Here is a 17,416-nt window from a genome sequence, read left to right on the forward strand (position 1 = left end):
AGCCTGTCCCCATATCAAGCCACCACAGGCTTCTCTTCACGTACAGGCCATGTTGCTTGGTGATTGATCAAAACATGTACAAAAGAGCAGTGTACCGAGAGGCTCACCTCGGGTCAGTTACACCCATGACTCCAGTTCACTTTGAACACCTCATGAGCTGTAGCACAGCTGAGACAGTTGCTTATGGGGTTTGAGAAACATACAGCCAAACAAAACAAAGTTCACCAAACTCAAGTTTCATTTCATTTTATTGTCTTAAATTAAGCATAACTGACTCTTGAGGTTAGAAAACGATTGCAGAAGCACCATAATAAGGTTCCAAATTTGTTCCACAGCGATCGACTAAAGCTGCGGTCTGGCACAGGAAGAGGTAAAAAAAAACTAAATCTCATGTGAATTTAAATAAACTATATACACAGTATACAAGGTGTTATTTCATCCAAAAGATGGGTTCCGGAACTCATGCGTCACGAATGAAAACCTGAAGCATCAAGCTAGCAGACGACCACCGCACCCTCTACAGCCTAGAAGAAAAGTTCAAGCTCACTGAGCACGTCGTTCTCCATCACAGAGGGCTGCTCAGCCACCGCCTGACACAGGAACTCATCCAGGAAGTTGTCAGTCTGAAGAGCCCTAACTGAAGAGTTTGGTGGCTCAGTGTTGGCAGCAGGAGCGCCGGCCCCTCCCTCCTGCCCGGTGACGTACATGTCGAGGAAGCCCGAGCTGTCGGGCGAGAGGTTGCTGATGGTCGTGGCCGGTGACATCAGCTCAGACAGGGCCTCGCCGCAGTTGGAGCCCTCGTACGTGCTGGAGGAGACGGTGTGAGGCGACGGCAGGTTGGTGCTGTCCGGCTGATGGCTGGACCCCATCTGGTGACTCAACATCTCATTCAGCTTGGCCAGCTTCTTCTTCTTGGCCTTGAGTTTCTTCAGGAGCTTGTACCTGAGGGCGTCTGTCTCGCTCAGACCTACAGGAAGACCCGCGTTGTGCTTCTGGGACGATAGTTTGGGCGTCTTTGTCGTCACTGGGGGAAGAGGTGGGGAGCAGAACGCCTGCGTCTTATCCTCAGGTGGATTTGGACTTGCAGTGCTTTTCGCACAGAATCCTGAAAACCTTTCGGAAGCTCTTATCGGCAGGTGGTCACCGTCTTCTGTCCTGAGCTTTGGTTTCAGGCCACCTGGCGTCACTGTTTGGAAACGTTTCAGAGGGACGGGAGTCGAATGTCTCAGGGGTTTTGCGGAACCCTGGTTAAAAGCGCCGGGGGCAACAGGGGGTGTCCCACCTATCTTAGCTGGGTGTCGGCTGAACAGGTAGGACAAGCGCTGATCATCCACATTGGACGTCTGGGTGGCAGGTGGAGACGTGGTTTGGGTTGAAGACACGGGGGACGGCGACTGCCGGACCTCGGCTATGGAGCTCATCAGAGCAGCAATCTCTTCCACTTCAGAGGGCTCCGGGGACGGGTGAGTCGACACGTCAGCGGCGGTGCCTTCAAGCTCCTGGTCACTGGCAGCACTTCTACCTGGTGTCCTACGTCTCTGCGACCTGGTGCCGGCAGCTGGCCCAGATCGTGGCGGGTATGCGACCAGTTCGGTCTCAGACGTGTGGGTGGTGGTGGTGGTGGGGGTCTCCGCTCCTGGAGACACCTCACACACAGATCCCTCAGCAGGGACCAGCGTCTCGTCCAAAACCCCTGGTCCAGGTTCATTTGCCTCTGGATGTGGGACTATGTCCAAGGTGAGAGTGATGATGTCATTCCTGGTGAGACCCTCGAACGCGTCCATCAGTGTGGTGGACCCTATCGACTCATCTGCACCTGTAGTATCAATGTTGCTGGTGGCCAGCACGTCATCGATGTGGAAGTTGCCTTGCGCCAGAAGCAGGGACTGATCTGGGCAGTGCGACTCATCCATGGACTCTGCTCCATCGGCCGGGAGATGGGAGTCAACAGCTGTGGATTTGGGAGAGCTGGCGGAGGTGCTGGTGGGGGAGCACACGCAGGGCTTCTCCCTCATCTCCTCCCAGAAGACGATGTGGATTTCCTGAGCGGGAACTGGAAGCTTGCTGTGAGACTGACACTTGCTTTTCAAGTCGTCCACCTCCAGCCAGGATCCTGGAACACAAAGCACGTGGTTACCAGGGTTAGGGTTTGGGTTAGTGGATGAAGGTGCGGTGTTGGATACCGACCCTCTGACTGGTGAATCCAGGTGACAAAGTGCTGCAGGTCTTGCTTGAACTGTATGACAGAGGTGATGGTGTAGTGTTTCCCCTTGAAGTTAAAGTCGTAGACTGAGACCTCGTTCTGAGGAAGACCCTCGACAAAGTGCAGCGCAAACACGGGGGGGACCCTGGAGCGGAGAACAAGCCAGACAAGGATTGAGCCTCATGTTACCAAAATGAGACAAAATGTAGCGTTATGATCAACAGAAAAAGGTTGCTTCCTGGATCAGCCAGTCGCTTTAAAAGGTTGAGCTAAACGTTTGCTCAGGCAGCTTCAAAAATCGCTGTGAAGCACATGAGCAACAAGCATCATTGACGACTGCGACGAATGACTTCACTCACCTCTCCAGCACCATCGTCCTCCTCTGACCGCTCAAGGAGCAACGGTTACACGGAGCAGAGTGTGATGCATGGAGTGGGTGCCAGTCAGGAAAGAGGTTTGTCACGGTGGGAAGAGTTTTGGTCACCCTATTGCAAAAAAAAACAAAACAAAAAAATAGAGCAAACATTGAAACCACAGAGACAACCACTTTTTGAAATATCTACCACATGACCAGAGATGAAACTTCTCTCTCTAAATCAGGAAAACAAAAGTCTTGAATTCATCTTAAATTTCTAACTGTAATAGTATAAAATTGATAACCTGCCTATGAGTAAAGCCATCACCATCTTGGACAGCATTATTGCTCTGACCTCAGGAGTGGAGCATAAGAACAGGTGAAGGGCCGCAGTTTGCCCACCTCTGCTCTGAATCAAACTTCGGCCTGACGATTATTGCTCTGGTTACACATTACCATTCATATTGTTTGACAACTAAATTGAGCAGCTCTTCAAAATCACATGGACAATAAATTAAACCCAAAGGTTTGGACACACCTTCTCATTTTATATTTTAAAAAGCTGCGCTTTGCAGACTCGCGATGAGCTGCATGGTTTTCCAACAGTTGACCTATGCACATTAAGAAGGCCAAGGGTTAGCAGCACTGTCAAAGCAACTTTAAGTCATCTATAATGCAGTGCATATTTAGAGTTATTTAACTTTTTTCTACATAATTCCATATATCCTGCTTCGAATATGCCACGTCTTCATTCCAAACACGTAGGGCATATACTTCTAGACTTCCCTCACAAGCCATTGACCGAAAACTTTTGTGTTAGGTTTGTCGACTTACTGATCTCTAGTGTTCAGCTTACAACCAGAGCACTTGAACTCCCAGGAGAAGCTGGCCTGGAAGAGCGGCTCCACGCTGGAGTCCATCTTTAACAGAAGTGGCAAGGCAAACACTGGAGTTTCCCTCTGACCTGGAGAGCAAAAGAACACAGCAGGTGAAGTGCCAACAGTTTTTTTGTCCATCATTTGAATAGAACGATGGTTACCACTTCAAGCTCTGGAAAATGGAAAAAAAAAAGGAACTCTTGCTCGAGCCAGAAGGACAGCCACAGATGAGCAGGTATCAACTAATCCTGACCCCACAGGATTAGGGCTTTATTTATTTGCAGTCGTTATCTTCCAATGTTGTTCGCACTCAACTCACTATCTGCCAAACAGCAGCTAAGAAAACACAAGTTCCGGACTTATTCCAGAAGAGGAGACACTTTGGTGTGCAGCTGCTGGTGGAATCTGCAGTATAAGCTCCCGAAACAGGTCACTTAAAGATGGACTGTCACTTCAGGATTAAGCAACTTAAGAGTCGGATGACTCTTAGGCAACAACTCAAAAGTCAGATGTGGTTCAATATTAGCCGGCAGCCATTTGAGATGATACAAGCAAGAGGCTTTTACAAAACGCCTCACATTATGCTTTTACATATCGATCTACAGACTCAGAAAACAAATTTATATGTGGGTCGCTCAGAAAAAAAGAGGGGAGTGCATGTCACAGTAATATTAAGAAATGAAATGAAGTAGTTAGGCTTTCAAAAATACATTCAGCATGATGGCAGTCATAATTTCCTCCGACAGTTTACATAACAAATGGACCAACCTCGATCACAATGGAGTCCATTCTCCCTTCCAAAAACCACTTAAATTTCGGTTGTGCGTCTTTTTTTTCCCTAGTGTCTGGAGCTCTTCAGCTAACACAGCTAAATAAAGCCTCTCAATCAAGGGGGAGAATTAATGACCTGTCCTGTTCCTGCTGAATTCATCAGCCGCTAAACATATGAGCCGGTCACTTCCTGACCACTGTGTTGTGAGCCATTATTCAAAGGATTTAGAAGCAGTGAAGTGTTCCAAATAACAAATGTGCCGCCCAGAAATTTGGCCAACCCCTATGAAGGTCCCTATTTCAGGGAGTATTTGTTAAATACTTGACATATGACTGAATCCCACTGAAGAGAAAACTTACCGAGCTTGCAGCGCAGCTGGGGCTCCAACATTTTAAAGATAGACATCCTGAGAGCATGCAGGTCAGCGTCAGCCTTTTGTAGCACATGGCAAGGCACTTTCACGCTGTCACCTGCAACATTAGATGAACATATTGTTGATGGCATTGAAAACACTTCCATGTGTTCACATAGAGCAAAGCAGAGCTGGATGTGGTGGTATTCTTTCAGTCTTTCATATTTGAATTAACCCAAGTACTTTAAACTCCACTCGAACTCAAGTAAAGCCACTTTTCCTTTACATTTCATACTCTAGTCACAGCAAACCTCTTCTTTCAAACTCAACAAGCCAGTCCAAGACCCTAACATGCCAATGCTAAGTGATTGCAGAATACAAATCCATTCAACTGAGTGAGCTTACCATTGTCAGTGAGCCGCTGAACGCCGACAGCAGCACAGATGCTTGCATACTCCCTCTTCAACTTCCAAACCAAGGAGTGTGGGCCATCGTCACCTTGCCACTTGTTCAAGTTCTTACAGGTCACCAAAACAACAAGCAACGAGTCCAGCCAACACAGGTTGTCCCTGTTCTTCCAGAAAAGTGGGCCAGCGGATACAAGGTCTACAGGTGGCACCATTGACATGGACAGATCTTCAGTTTCCGACTCACAGCTTCGGACCTTCACTGGCAGCTTCTCTGTTATCTCGCCCTTCTGCTGTTCTTCCAGCAGCAATGGGCTCCTCACATCTGTAGAACTAATGACACTGGTTGCCTGACTGACATGCTCATGCAGCTCGTCTGGAGCTTCCTCATGTGTGGGGTCTTTGTCTGCCTCCAATGTTTCAAGTGCATCCTGACTTGAAGACAGTGTGGCGACATCCTCACCAGCGGAACTCAAGAGTTCCTTAGATGAGCCATGCTGGGGACCAAGGACATCTGAGCCAGCCACGTTCTCAGGAGCACAGTGACCATCTGATGTCTGTGGGATCGCAGCATTATTTTGGAATTTATTCAACTTTCCACCTTCCGTGTCACTTGAAGAGGAAAGGCCATCAATCTCAGCTTCCTTGTTTTCCACATGGTTAACCACTGTCTCCTCAATATTGTCAGTGGACCTGATGCGTTTAGAATTTCCCAGGTCTTCCTCATCGTCTTGGAGAGAACAAAGCTTTCTTTTGGGCTCACCAGGTACCAAGCTGGCCAAAATATCATCCAGAGACCGGCTGACGAGGGGGAAGAGGCACTGGAGGAAACAGGAAAGAAGACGATTGAAGAGATACAAGAAAGTAAACGAACTCAAACGCTAGAGCGCATCTCTGATAAACACTAAAATGTCTTTGACCTGTACTTAACATTGGTCTGTCATTAATATCCTAGCAAAGGAAAACTAGCAATGTGTGTTTAGCAGCAACCATCCGTGATCCAACTTAGTCACGCAAAAGATGTCGCAATAAAACACAACAGTAACAAACAAAGCCATCATGATGAGACAATGATAACAGAATGATTCTTGGGCATAAGCTGTTTGCAAAGCCATGAGGTGCTCATGACCATGACAGGTCGCCCTGTACAGAATGTTAAGACACCCTACTTATATGGTGAACCCGGTAAAGAAGCCCTATTTTTTTTTTCACAAAGGCAAGTTTCTGTGCGTGATCAAAATTTCGCCAGTTCAAGCCTTGCAAGTTGTCGGTACACAGTTTCAATGCGCCGCTGAGCAACTCCTGTCACTCACGGCGGAGCAGCTGCCAGGGGGCGCCGGGCGTACGGAGGCTGTCTAGAACGGTGTTTAACAAGGTCAATACACACAGTGGTGCCACAAAAACAGCTTTGCACTGAATCTGAAATGTGTGCATGCAGAAAATATAGATTCAGGCTGAGTCACGGTGCTGAAGAACTTGACAACATTACATTTAGACATGAATCATATAAATGGGTTCAAAATATTGGACAAAATGTTGTGTTACATAACTGGCTTCCACCATAACCATGAATTTTATCATGTTCTAATTTGAAAAAACATGTCCCCAGGTGCATTCTGGGTACCAAGGGACCAGTCTTCATTCAACTCAACAAAAACATTGTGACGTGAGGCACTGAATAATTTCATATGTGCCGTGCATGTTTTCAGAATCATGTGTGTGTTGCATGAGCCTGGCAACTCATTAGCCCTGCCAATCACAAAGCATGCTTCAACTGCCAAAGTCAACAAATAGACCGGCAGCCTGAAGCTGCCACACTGGCAGAACTCTGATAGGTGCCCTGGTGATGTGTCATAACAGGTGTCTTGAACAATTAAAAAAGATTACCTGGGTATTCAAGCTAATTTATGTGTCCTAACTACTTATCTGACTGACAAACATCGACTAAAATGATGCTCTACGGTTGTCAAAGTGCAGTGAATTGATCTGAAATGGAACTGTGTTAAACCCATCTTTATTGAATCCAGTGACTACAGCGTTTAGCAGGCAGCTGCGGAGGAGGTACTTACGTCTGAGTTTGTGCAGAGGGTGATTGACTCCTTGAGGTTGACGCGGTAAGAGCGCAGAGTATGTGTCAAGCCTTTTGACGCGCACCAAGGACAGAGTTCCAATGAAGCAGCTCTTTCATTGACCTGAGGAAATCAAAACAAAGAGGAATAAAGCAGCTAACGCTGGAAACGACTAAGTCAAGAAAGCATAACAGAAAATATACACAGAACATTACTGCACTTACATAAAAAATACATCATGAATAATGAGGGATAAGCTACTTTTGAGAGCGATGAACACTCCACTTTTAAGTGGCAGATATTGTAAGACACCACAATAAAAGATGCAAGAAAAATATCAAATCAACTCATAATTTCACACTTACACTGCAGAGTAGAAAAACACTTAATGTAACAGGTATTTAGACATCAATATATACACCCAGCAGGGGAACCATTTCTTTCGCCTTTTACTCAAGATTTCCGTTTTATTCTGTTTGGTCCATTTTACGCTGCTCGAATGCAGCTACTTTCAATTATAATTCAGCTTTGCGCATATGGCTGCTAGAGAGATAACAAAAAGTCTACTGACTTTTCCCAAATACCCCACCAGCGGAGAGGCAAAAGCCCCCAAACCAGTGTCTTCTGCACTCATCAGCAAACCACCGTTTCTCCTCTGGTCCAAGGGTGTCCAGTGAAATAACACCATGTCAACGCAACCTCGCTCACCTCGGAGGGAGCTGGGGAGAGAAACAGAGCAACTGAATCAGCCAAGTGAACAGCACAAGAAATAAAACCCACCAACTGACACCTTAGTAACACACAGGGTTGCTCCTAGCTTAGACAAGTAAGCAGAGGTTGCAGCTCCGGAGTTTGGAAGCAGCTCACAACTTCCATCCATGGATTCAGGGTCAGTTAAAGAGATTGGTGTTTTGTTTGCTAGTTTTACAATGTCATTTGTCTTTGATGGATGCTTTGAAATATGTTCTGCAGTAACCATGACAACCAAGTTTGTTTGTCTATGCTCGATTTTTGCAACTGACAACACCAATGATGAAAGCGTTACCCAGTGATATACACTCTTTAAATTTGACGATGAAAAAAGGTGCGTCTTTGTGGTAATTAAGCACATTAAAAGGTCGCAGGCTACTAAGACCCTTGTGTCTTATTTACAGTAAGGTTTTGCTACAGTTTTTGCTATAGGCTTTATTAGGTCTTTGGCCTGACCCTGTTGGAGAGTATAAACACAAGCTTCTCCAGCTGTTGAGTCAAAGCAACAGAGAGCGACAGCAAGATTCGGAAAAGACGAAACACCCCTCAAGAATCATCAAGTAAAGAGATCAAACAGCATCCGTGAAGATCCAATTTATAGATCTAAGTAGGAGAGCTGACTACAAGAGGTGAGTTTCTACGAAATTGGAATTGAATGCATATAGTAAGTACATATTCACTAAATCACTACACTCTGTCATAGAAGTAGCAGGTCGTTCAATAATTCTAAATAAGCATAAAAGTCATAATTTCTTGTTTCAGAATACTTAATTGCCTCTGTCAACACACACACAAAAAAAACTGTCAACACTCCAGTTATAAGCCTGGCGTCATAAAGATGTGCCAGTGGTTCTTCACCACTGAACAATGTGGCTGACTTTCATCCACATCATTACACATAGAATGTAATAAAGCAACCGCACTTTGATTTAGTCTTGGACCTTGCGCCACCTTTATTACCTCAGCCAAGGTCATCTACTGCCAATCTGTTAGACTTAGGATCAAGTTAGGATCAAGTCCATTCTGTGGCTTTTGTTGTCCCGGAGAAACTCGGACACCTGGGTCTTTCTCTAATGCAGCTTATTCTGAGTGCTTTGTAATTACATTATTTCAAATAGTTCAGGTTTCTATGAACTATATTGATACCATTATACGCTTTAAGCTGTAGGCACCTGTTACCTATCCTGGTCTAGAGAAATGGCTTGATATTAAAACTGAGGAATGTTCTTCCACGCGTTTTTTTTTCGTTTTTTTTTAAGTTAGTTCCTCCATCAAGGCAGGTGACAGCGATGTTATTTTGAGAGAAGTGCCGGTAGTTGCAAGTGTAAGTAAAGGGCTCTGCCCTGCTCCCAAGGTGTTCATTGCCTCTCCTCCCAAATAGCTGGGATGGACTTGTCTTTTGAAGATGAAAGTGAAACATTTACAAAACAATAAATTTGCTCCAGCTCTACTTGCTTTATATTTATCTCACACACACGTTACTGTTGAATGTAGACACTTGCAACCACTTAATAATATAAAGTATGACGGTTACTCTGTCGAGAGAACAAAGAAAACGTACAAAAACAAAACAAATTTGCGTTGCAGTTTCAGCCAAACTACCGGCGAATTAGTACAGCCACTACAGCATCTATGAATCCTCAGTTTGTTTTTATTCATACACTTGCCTCCTTTGGTGCCGCGTGTTAGCGCGCTAGCGAATGTTAGCCGCTACCGAAGTCTTCGCCGTCGTAATTATTAATTCAAAGACCACTTACCATAGCTGAACCTATATATGTCACTTTAGGAGATTGAAAGGAAGAATCCATGCACAACGGAGGCGAATTTAATCACTCTGCACTCCGTAGCAGTACGTTCTCTGGTAAACTTGCGTTTGACGAACGTTCACGTTCCGCTTGCCGGTGTCGAGTGCAGCAGTGTTTTGTGCTCCCGCTCCTACAAGAACAATGGTTCCGGCGAGTTGACTGAGGCGGCGGGCAAGAGCTGACTCTCCCGCCTGGGGCCATAGACGGCAAAAAGAAACATTCTTTTGAGAAAGTGCACACTATTATTAGAGGATTTAAGGACATTCATTCATTTAGCTTTGATGGGTCGACAGTGAAACGGAGAATTTCCAAGCACCCCTCCCCCGCCACCGTATAAAGGGAATTTTCAACGGCTCTCTCCGCCTGCTAACTTCATATTTAGACAGAAATTCAGAGTTAGTGATGTTTAATGGCAGGTGTGAGGTGCACTGCTTTACGGGTAATTATGTACACATTTTTTAAAAATCATATTTTAAATCATTTTTAGTTATGACATTTCACCAAGTGAAAGAAATTAATTCCAATAAATTCAAATTTTATTAAATTTGTCCTGATTCTTTCCTCAAAATGTTCAAGATCCAAATTGCTTACTTTAAAGATATTAAAACGCAAACGAAATAATCATTATGCAAATCTGCGCCCGGCAGTCATTTATAATACTGTCATTTCTATTTAGTGATAAACAAAGCTTAAATATATATATATATATATATATATATATATATATATATATATATATATATATATATATATATATATATATATATATATATATATATATATATATATATATCGAAATTAAATGTTATTATATTTTTATAATAAATAAAACTCTTTTTTTTTTTTTTTTCATCGATGTCATCATCACGGAATAATCTGGCCCATTAACATTAGAATTCTTTTGAATTCATTTGGGGCCATGGAAAGGTGGGATACGGTTACATATGTCCCTGCTCTGGCTCTGTAATCCAGCACCCACACCTTCTTTCCCTGCCCCACACCCAAAGACATGCATTCAAACACACACATAGCTGTACGCACATTTCCCATTTACACCATCCAATCCCGCCTCCTGCGTGTGTCCTCCTCCCCTAAGCCCCTCCTGTTCGAACAGCTCTCCTGTCCTCTATTTTTCCTCTTGATGACAAAATGAATTTGCATATTTTTCAGAGGGAGTGCTCATTAGAATGCATAAACCGGTCGCCTCCTCGCCTCCTGAGCAGGCTATAGCTTATTGCCACACCACCTCCTGGTGCAAAATGAGACGCACAATAAATGAGACAGTGAGCATCACAGGCAGACATGTGGCCTGAGTCTGGTTTGTGATTGGCATTTCAAATCAGTTTGCCCACCTCATTCCTAAATCAAAGGATCATTAGATGAATCTCTTTGTTGCCGTAAGTCTGAAAGCAGTGCTAATTTAAGAGGGCTAATGCATTGTGTTGAAAATAAACATGGTATACTGCACCATCGATGTCTTTACATTTCGTCATAAGAACATGTAAACATGCGGTTTAACTGAGCCGGATCACAAAGCAGCCTTGACACAGTGGGGAATTATAAGTAACATTAAAGACATACACAAAGCAACAACAGCACCGCTAGCTTGTCACATGCCTAGATTTTCTGCACGCTTCATTTGGGTGAGGTCACTAGAATCAGCTAAAAACTGGAATTCTTACAGCATTTCATTCACTGAAGCCTACAGTAGATACATTCAGTGTCCGTCAATCTATATTTAGATAATTCATGGTCCATAACATGTAAATCAAAAGCAGTTGAAGGAAAATATACAGTTAATTTGGTGAATAATGTTCATCAGCTGCACGCATGACCTTTGACATGCAGCTGAGGTGTCTAGCTCAGTTCCGATATGAATGAATGGATAAAAAGAAAGAAGAATGAAAAAGAATTGATGTTACTTTTGTATATGTTACTTGTGTGTGTGTGTGTATATATATATATATATATATATATATATATATATATATATATATATATATATATATATATATATATATATATACACACACAAGTAACATCCGACTTAGGACCCGTACTTACGACAACGGCCAGCCAATGCTTAATTGTTTTTTTATTCAATGTCTGGCACAGCAGCACGTAGCAGTCCGGCAACATGTGTGATCTACCACTACAGTAGTACCTATAGCCTTCGCGTCTGCATTTGCGTTTTGGCATTCGACTTACGTCGAATCTGACTGGTTGGTCGGAACCGATCCCGGTCGTAAGTCGTTGTTACTTGTGTATATATATATATATATCTTAGCAGACACAGCAGAGGAGAGTCTTCTGAGATTAGTAACCAGAAACCTCACATTGCATTAGATCATTGACAGGAAAAAATAGCAATATAAGAAGAGGAGGAGCACAGAAGGGAGGGAACGACAGTATGCTCCGACTACCTTGAGGCAAATTACTGTTTCAGGTAATTGGAGTTTTAACAGATGGCGCTCATCATAAAGTAACATTGAATAATAAAATTGTTAATCTAAACCTAACCTCAGAAACTATGATGTTAAAGAAGGAAGGGTGGCTATCCAAAGATCAGCCAGCGTTTGTAAATATAGCAAGAGATGTGTCTATTAGTATAGAGTATTAGAGTATATAGAGTATTTACATTTAACATTTATATTCAGCAACATTCCTATGTTAATGATTGTACTTCATGAGCCTGAACTGTGAAAGGCGCCATATTATGACGACGGGCTTCTATAGAAGCATTGACAGAAATAATAACAGTTTGCCTTATTATTAAATCTGCTGGATCTTTCCATGGACTAGATGATCATCACATGTATCATAGGAGGCATGGATTTAACAATGAGCAAATCTAATGGAACACTCGCCTATAGTACCACTGATAGAGGAACAAAACAAACAATACAACTCAGATTTCAAAGCAAAAGGTGATGCACTGTTCATTCAAAGGACCTCTTAAAAGCTATATGGACAAACACCGATGTTGGTCATACAGTTCATTCCAGTATTTATCGAACCCCCATTGCCTTTAAATGTATGTGAGTCAGTCAAATTTAGGTACAAAAAAAAAACCCCATAAGAGATTGTTATTTTCAAATAATGCAATAGTGTTAAAGGCCCCCATTCATGATTATGTCAGTGTTAAAATCCAAGCCAATAAAAACAAAAAGCAGTGGCACCGTTGATAACAGTGATTCTCTGCATCATTATTCAATAACTGCACTTCTGAAATTCTATTACAGCTATCTTTCAATTCTAGAGGATCAAGACAACCTCCTGTGTTGTTTAAAAAACACTGGAGTTCTTTTAAAAAAACGAAAATATTTCTTCGTTTGCATATCTATAAAATACAATTAAGTTCTCGAGTCAACTCCAGATTGATCATTGGGCACTTTTCAGCACTAAATTTCATCTACACTTGCCACCCAGAGTGAATATGACAAGTGCTGTCTTTTTTATAGGAGTGGGTGTAATTTTTAATATGCCAATATGTTGACCACTATTAATGGCAACGCACAACTGAGCAGGTGGATGAGGTGACTAACAGCCCAGTGAACGCGCCAGCATGAGCGTCTGCAGGTGCCTGGCTCGCTGACTGCAAGCGCTCCACGTTGCCTCATTCATCTCGCTCGCCTACTGTACACTACACTGTGCTCAACGCACTGAATTCAATACTATGGCAAACACACTACACTACTACCAGCTCCGGCACGCTGAACGGGAACATGTTTGTATCCACCCGCCTCGGAAAAGCTCGGTGACGTTGCACAAAAGGCAGCCAATCAGACGTCGCCGTCTATTAGGACAATGAAAAGCAGGTAGCCAATCCGAGCGACGCAAGAATAGGCGCTGGCCAATAGCGTGGGAGCTCCACCGAGAGTAATGTTAGCGAGCCTGAAGAGTGAAGACACTGCGTATCGCCTGTTCCCTCACACAGCCATTGCAGAGCATTGAGACCCAGCTTCAGTAAGTATTTCACACCGAATTATTTTAGTTTCCGGAATGACGGTAACACCTAAAACCATCTCGCGGAGTAGTTTATGGCGATGATAGCCAATCCATTGAAGTTATTTTGAAGCTTTTAATTTCGATGGAATCATCTTAAAAACAACTAGAAATACCCGGCGATGTTACATTGGTCTAAATGGGGAGCGAGGAGCAGACGCTCGGGGAGAAAACGAAAATAATTATATTCAATTTTGGGGAAATTGAGGGATAAAATGTGAAAAGATCAAATAGGAATTATTATATTTATTATGTTTGTGTGTGTGGTAGCCTCAGACCGACGTATCACGTCTTGGTTATCGTCTGAAAATTAGAAGAATGTGTAGCGGACGAACACGGTTGGCGACAATGGTAGAAGACCAGTCATTGCCATTGCAGTGCATTACGAAGCGGAATGTCTGTCAGATGAAGAGTCTGAGAAAATCGCAAAAACTATAGAAAAAGATAGAGGGTGTGGAAGTATATACGATCGCGTGTTTGTTGGATGGAAATCCGCCCTGGAAGACGTTTAAAAAATTAGCTCGCGATCTGCGCTTTACTGTAATGGCTGACTGTATTCACATAGGAAACAAGGCAGCGAGAGCCAGCGACAGAGGCGCAGTTGGCTTCAACTTTTTCCAACGGGCTTTTCTCGAAAAACAAACCGGCAACTATAGGATTTAACGACGGCAAAATAAACTTCAATCTTTCGCGGTTCTAACGACACCATTGCGAGATTTTTCCGATGATCTTGAGGGGTGTAAATCGGAGCTTGAAGTGAAGAAGTCGGCGCGGTCGCTCTGCCCTCTATTGCATGCAGTGCGCTGACACAAAGAGAAGGAGCCATATTCTCCCTGTTAGTGGATGAAGACGAGCGGCCATTAGAAACACTGTGGAGCAGCAGCCGCTCATAGACACACACAGACCCAATGTATTACTATACAAGGCGGCCAATGCAATAGGATTGAATCGGGGGAAAGATTTTTGTCAAGATCGCCGGCTTTTTCGACATGTTTGCTCGGTCGCAAAGCGAATAGGGAGGCGGGGGGAGACATTTGAGGGGGACTTTCTTTCATGAAGAAGGCATTCTCACAAAATGGAAGAAGAAATATTGCCGTCGTTGTTGACCTCCTTTTCCTCAACGAAGAGCCTGATGCGCCATTACTACTCCACTCGACGCAGCTTGCTGGAGACCTGCAGCCGCCTTTTATAGCCGATTTCGGCCGGAATTTTAACAGTTTTGAGCATTTTTACCGAAAACGACCAAACATTCTAACATTATTACAGAAATGATAAATAACAATTTTACGTCGAATAAACAACATTAAATAATAGTTAAAGCCATTTTGACTAAAAAAGCCCGCATTTTATGTTCGTTTCAGTAATTTTGTTTTTAAAGTTATTTTTGCCAGAAGAGCCGTTTTAAAAGCAATAAACGTGATTTCAACCCTTTTGTGGTCGATTTTTCCCCTTTTATGCTATGTGTCGTGTGAACTTGAACTTTTCTAAAGGAAGTTAAGTGAAAGTTCGTGGTGAAATTAAAGGAGCGTTCAATTATTGTGGTTTGAGTTCCTACATTCTTAAACAGATATTTGCCTAGTTTTAAGAAAGACGTTTTCATAATCTTAAGATTTTGTATCTTTAATTCTGCCAGGATGACACTACCATATAACACTATGTATAAATAAAAGATGGAAAGTTTGTTCATGTCTACCATATTTATGCAAAACTACTGCAAGGGTTTTGTTACATTGATTTTTAATATTTACACAGCAACAAAATGTGTCACTTTAATACCAATATTGCCACAGATTCAAAGAGCTTTCTCACAATTTTATGAAGACTCGTCCTTTAGGCTCACTTGATGCTCTAAAGTCCACTTTACTAAAGCAACATTGAATATTAAAGGCGCTTCCATCTACTTTGTTCCCAGAAATTGCTTCCAAAATGGGAAAAGATCCAAACAGGCCGAGAGGCAAGATGTCCTCCTATGCCTATTTTGTCCAGACCTGCCGGGAGGAGCACAAGAAGAAGCACCCTGAAGCTTCAGTGAACTTTGCCGAGTTCTCCAAGAAGTGCTCCGAGCGCTGGAAGGTGTGGCATAAACTTCTCTATGAATGTTTATATGATTGCAGTACAGGAAGTAACAGTGCGAACACCTATTTAACTAAGGTGTTGGCACTGACTCGCGTGAGCTTATTGTCTCTCTGTTTCTAGACCATGTCTGCAAAGGAAAAGGGCAAATTTGAGGACCTGGCCAAACAGGATAAGGCCCGCTATGACAGGGAGATGATGAGCTATACTCCTGTTAAGGGAGGCAAGAAGAAGAAGTTCAAGGACCCCAATGCCCCCAAGAGACCCCCGTAAGTGATACAAAGCAACACAAACTAGGAAATATTGCTTTGTTGGGATCAAAGTAATGTTGTAAGTGAACTTGTCTTTATTCTATCCAGGTCCGCCTTCTTCATCTTCTGCTCTGAGTTCCGCCCAAAGGTGAAGAGTGAGAGTCCCGGTCTTACCATCGGAGATGTGGCCAAGAGGCTCGGCGAGATGTGGAACAGCACCTCTGCTGAGGACAAGCAGCCCTATGAGAAGAAGGCTTCTAAGCTGAAGGAGAAGTATGAGAAGGTAAGGCTGCACACATCAAAGTATTATTATGCTGCCAGCCTCTGCCTCTTCTAACAAATTTGCTTCCTGCTCCAGGATGTCGCCGCATATCGCGCAAAGGGCAAAACGGGCGGCAGTGCTCCGGCCAAAGCACCGGCCAAGGCAGAAAAGAAGGATGATGATGACGATGACGACGATGAAGACGAGGAGGAAGAGGACGAGGAGGATGATGATGATGACGAGTAGAGAGCAAAATGACGTACAAAGTGGTCATGTCCTTGTTTATAAAGCATTTAACCCCCTTGTACACACTTCACTTACTGAAAGAAAATGCATTAGTATCTAAGGGGTAAAAAAACAAAAAACAAAAAGGCTGTGTATATCAGTTGTTTTTATGCTGTACAGTTTTTTTTCCCTTTTTTTTGTATAGGTCACACTACACAAGTATCGTGTCTGTGTCTTTCTGCTAGTCTTATTTTTCCAGTGATAGTTCCTAGACCACTATCCTGCCTGGTACAGTTAGCTGTTACAGTAGCTAGACGTGCACAGCACATAAAAAAATATCTGATTTAGACCTGAGTGTTTCTTTACTTTCTCTGTGTTTTTAAGTTCGGAAATTTGGCGTATCACAGTTTTACTGATGTTTTATGTACCACTGTAATAGCAAAAGTAAGAAAAGAATGCCTTGTTTATTGTTAAAATTGCTTCTGATGTCAATAAACATTTTTTTTTTTAATAAACTCATTGTGTTGAAGGAAACGTGATGCGACAAAATGGATGGACGTTGGAACCAATTATGGTGTAATAGTGGTTTATATAGAAGGATATTTTGAGTCAACAATGCTCCGAGTGCTATTATTTGTTATCGCTAGGTGAGGATTCTGAGTTTAGCTGCGTGGCTCTTGGGTTCATTTAAGTAAATTTGAGTCGACATTACAACGCCTGGAGACAATTAAATAGAGCAGGAAAGCATCTAACAGCCATGCCTCAATAAACTGTTCCTATGCAGAATGACTCATCACCACAACTGTTAGTGTCCTGCGTGCCCTTTTTTCTCTGTTTTTTTCCCTATCACTGTGGTTGTATGCAAACAAGCTGTGTAGCAATGCTGTGCCCTGCTGGAGGTTTGCTAAAAGTTGTAGCATTCCGCTCTATTCTGCATGCCAACATGCATCACTGACTCTTGCTGTTTTATTTAGATACAGCTGCTTCATCTGTCATGTCGTCTCTCAGG

The 17,416-nt window shown here is 43.2% G+C and overlaps 2 protein-coding genes across 4 annotated transcripts; one reads left to right on the plus strand and one right to left on the minus strand.

Moving 5' to 3' along the window:
- Nucleotides 1-209: 209 nt before the first annotated feature.
- On the minus strand, nt 210-9,866 carry uspl1 (ubiquitin specific peptidase like 1). Of its 2 annotated transcripts, none has more exons than XM_053848113.1 (9): nt 7,827-9,866; nt 7,608-7,755; nt 7,037-7,159; nt 4,966-5,788; nt 4,568-4,678; nt 3,393-3,522; nt 2,563-2,688; nt 2,188-2,348; nt 210-2,113 (listed from the first exon to the last, which is right to left on the minus strand). In XM_053848113.1, exons 2-9 carry the CDS (start codon nt 7,722-7,724, stop codon nt 525-527), a joined length of 3,180 nt encoding a protein of 1,059 aa, XP_053704088.1. In that variant the 5' UTR covers nt 7,725-7,755; nt 7,827-9,866; the 3' UTR covers nt 210-524. The 2 variants fall into 2 exon arrangements, with proteins under 2 accessions (XP_053704088.1, XP_053704087.1); XM_053848112.1 differs by having other exon boundaries at nt 211-2,113; nt 9,544-9,866.
- hmgb1a (high mobility group box 1a) lies at nt 8,266-16,922 on the plus strand. 2 transcript variants are annotated; one of them, XM_053848119.1, is made up of 5 exons: nt 8,266-8,415; nt 15,509-15,669; nt 15,793-15,938; nt 16,029-16,203; nt 16,279-16,922. In XM_053848119.1, the coding sequence occupies exons 2-5, from the start codon at nt 15,523-15,525 to the stop codon at nt 16,426-16,428; spliced, it is 618 nt and encodes a 205-aa protein (XP_053704094.1). In that variant the 5' UTR covers nt 8,266-8,415; nt 15,509-15,522; the 3' UTR covers nt 16,429-16,922. The 2 variants fall into 2 exon arrangements, with proteins under 2 accessions (XP_053704094.1, XP_053704092.1); XM_053848117.1 differs by lacking the exon at nt 8,266-8,415 and adding an exon at nt 13,412-13,557.
- Nucleotides 16,923-17,416: the final 494 nt, after the last annotated feature.

The sequence above is a fragment of the Synchiropus splendidus genome, chromosome 17 (genome assembly GCF_027744825.2).
Source record: "Synchiropus splendidus isolate RoL2022-P1 chromosome 17, RoL_Sspl_1.0, whole genome shotgun sequence".
Taxonomy (NCBI): domain Eukaryota; kingdom Metazoa; phylum Chordata; class Actinopteri; order Syngnathiformes; family Callionymidae; genus Synchiropus; species Synchiropus splendidus.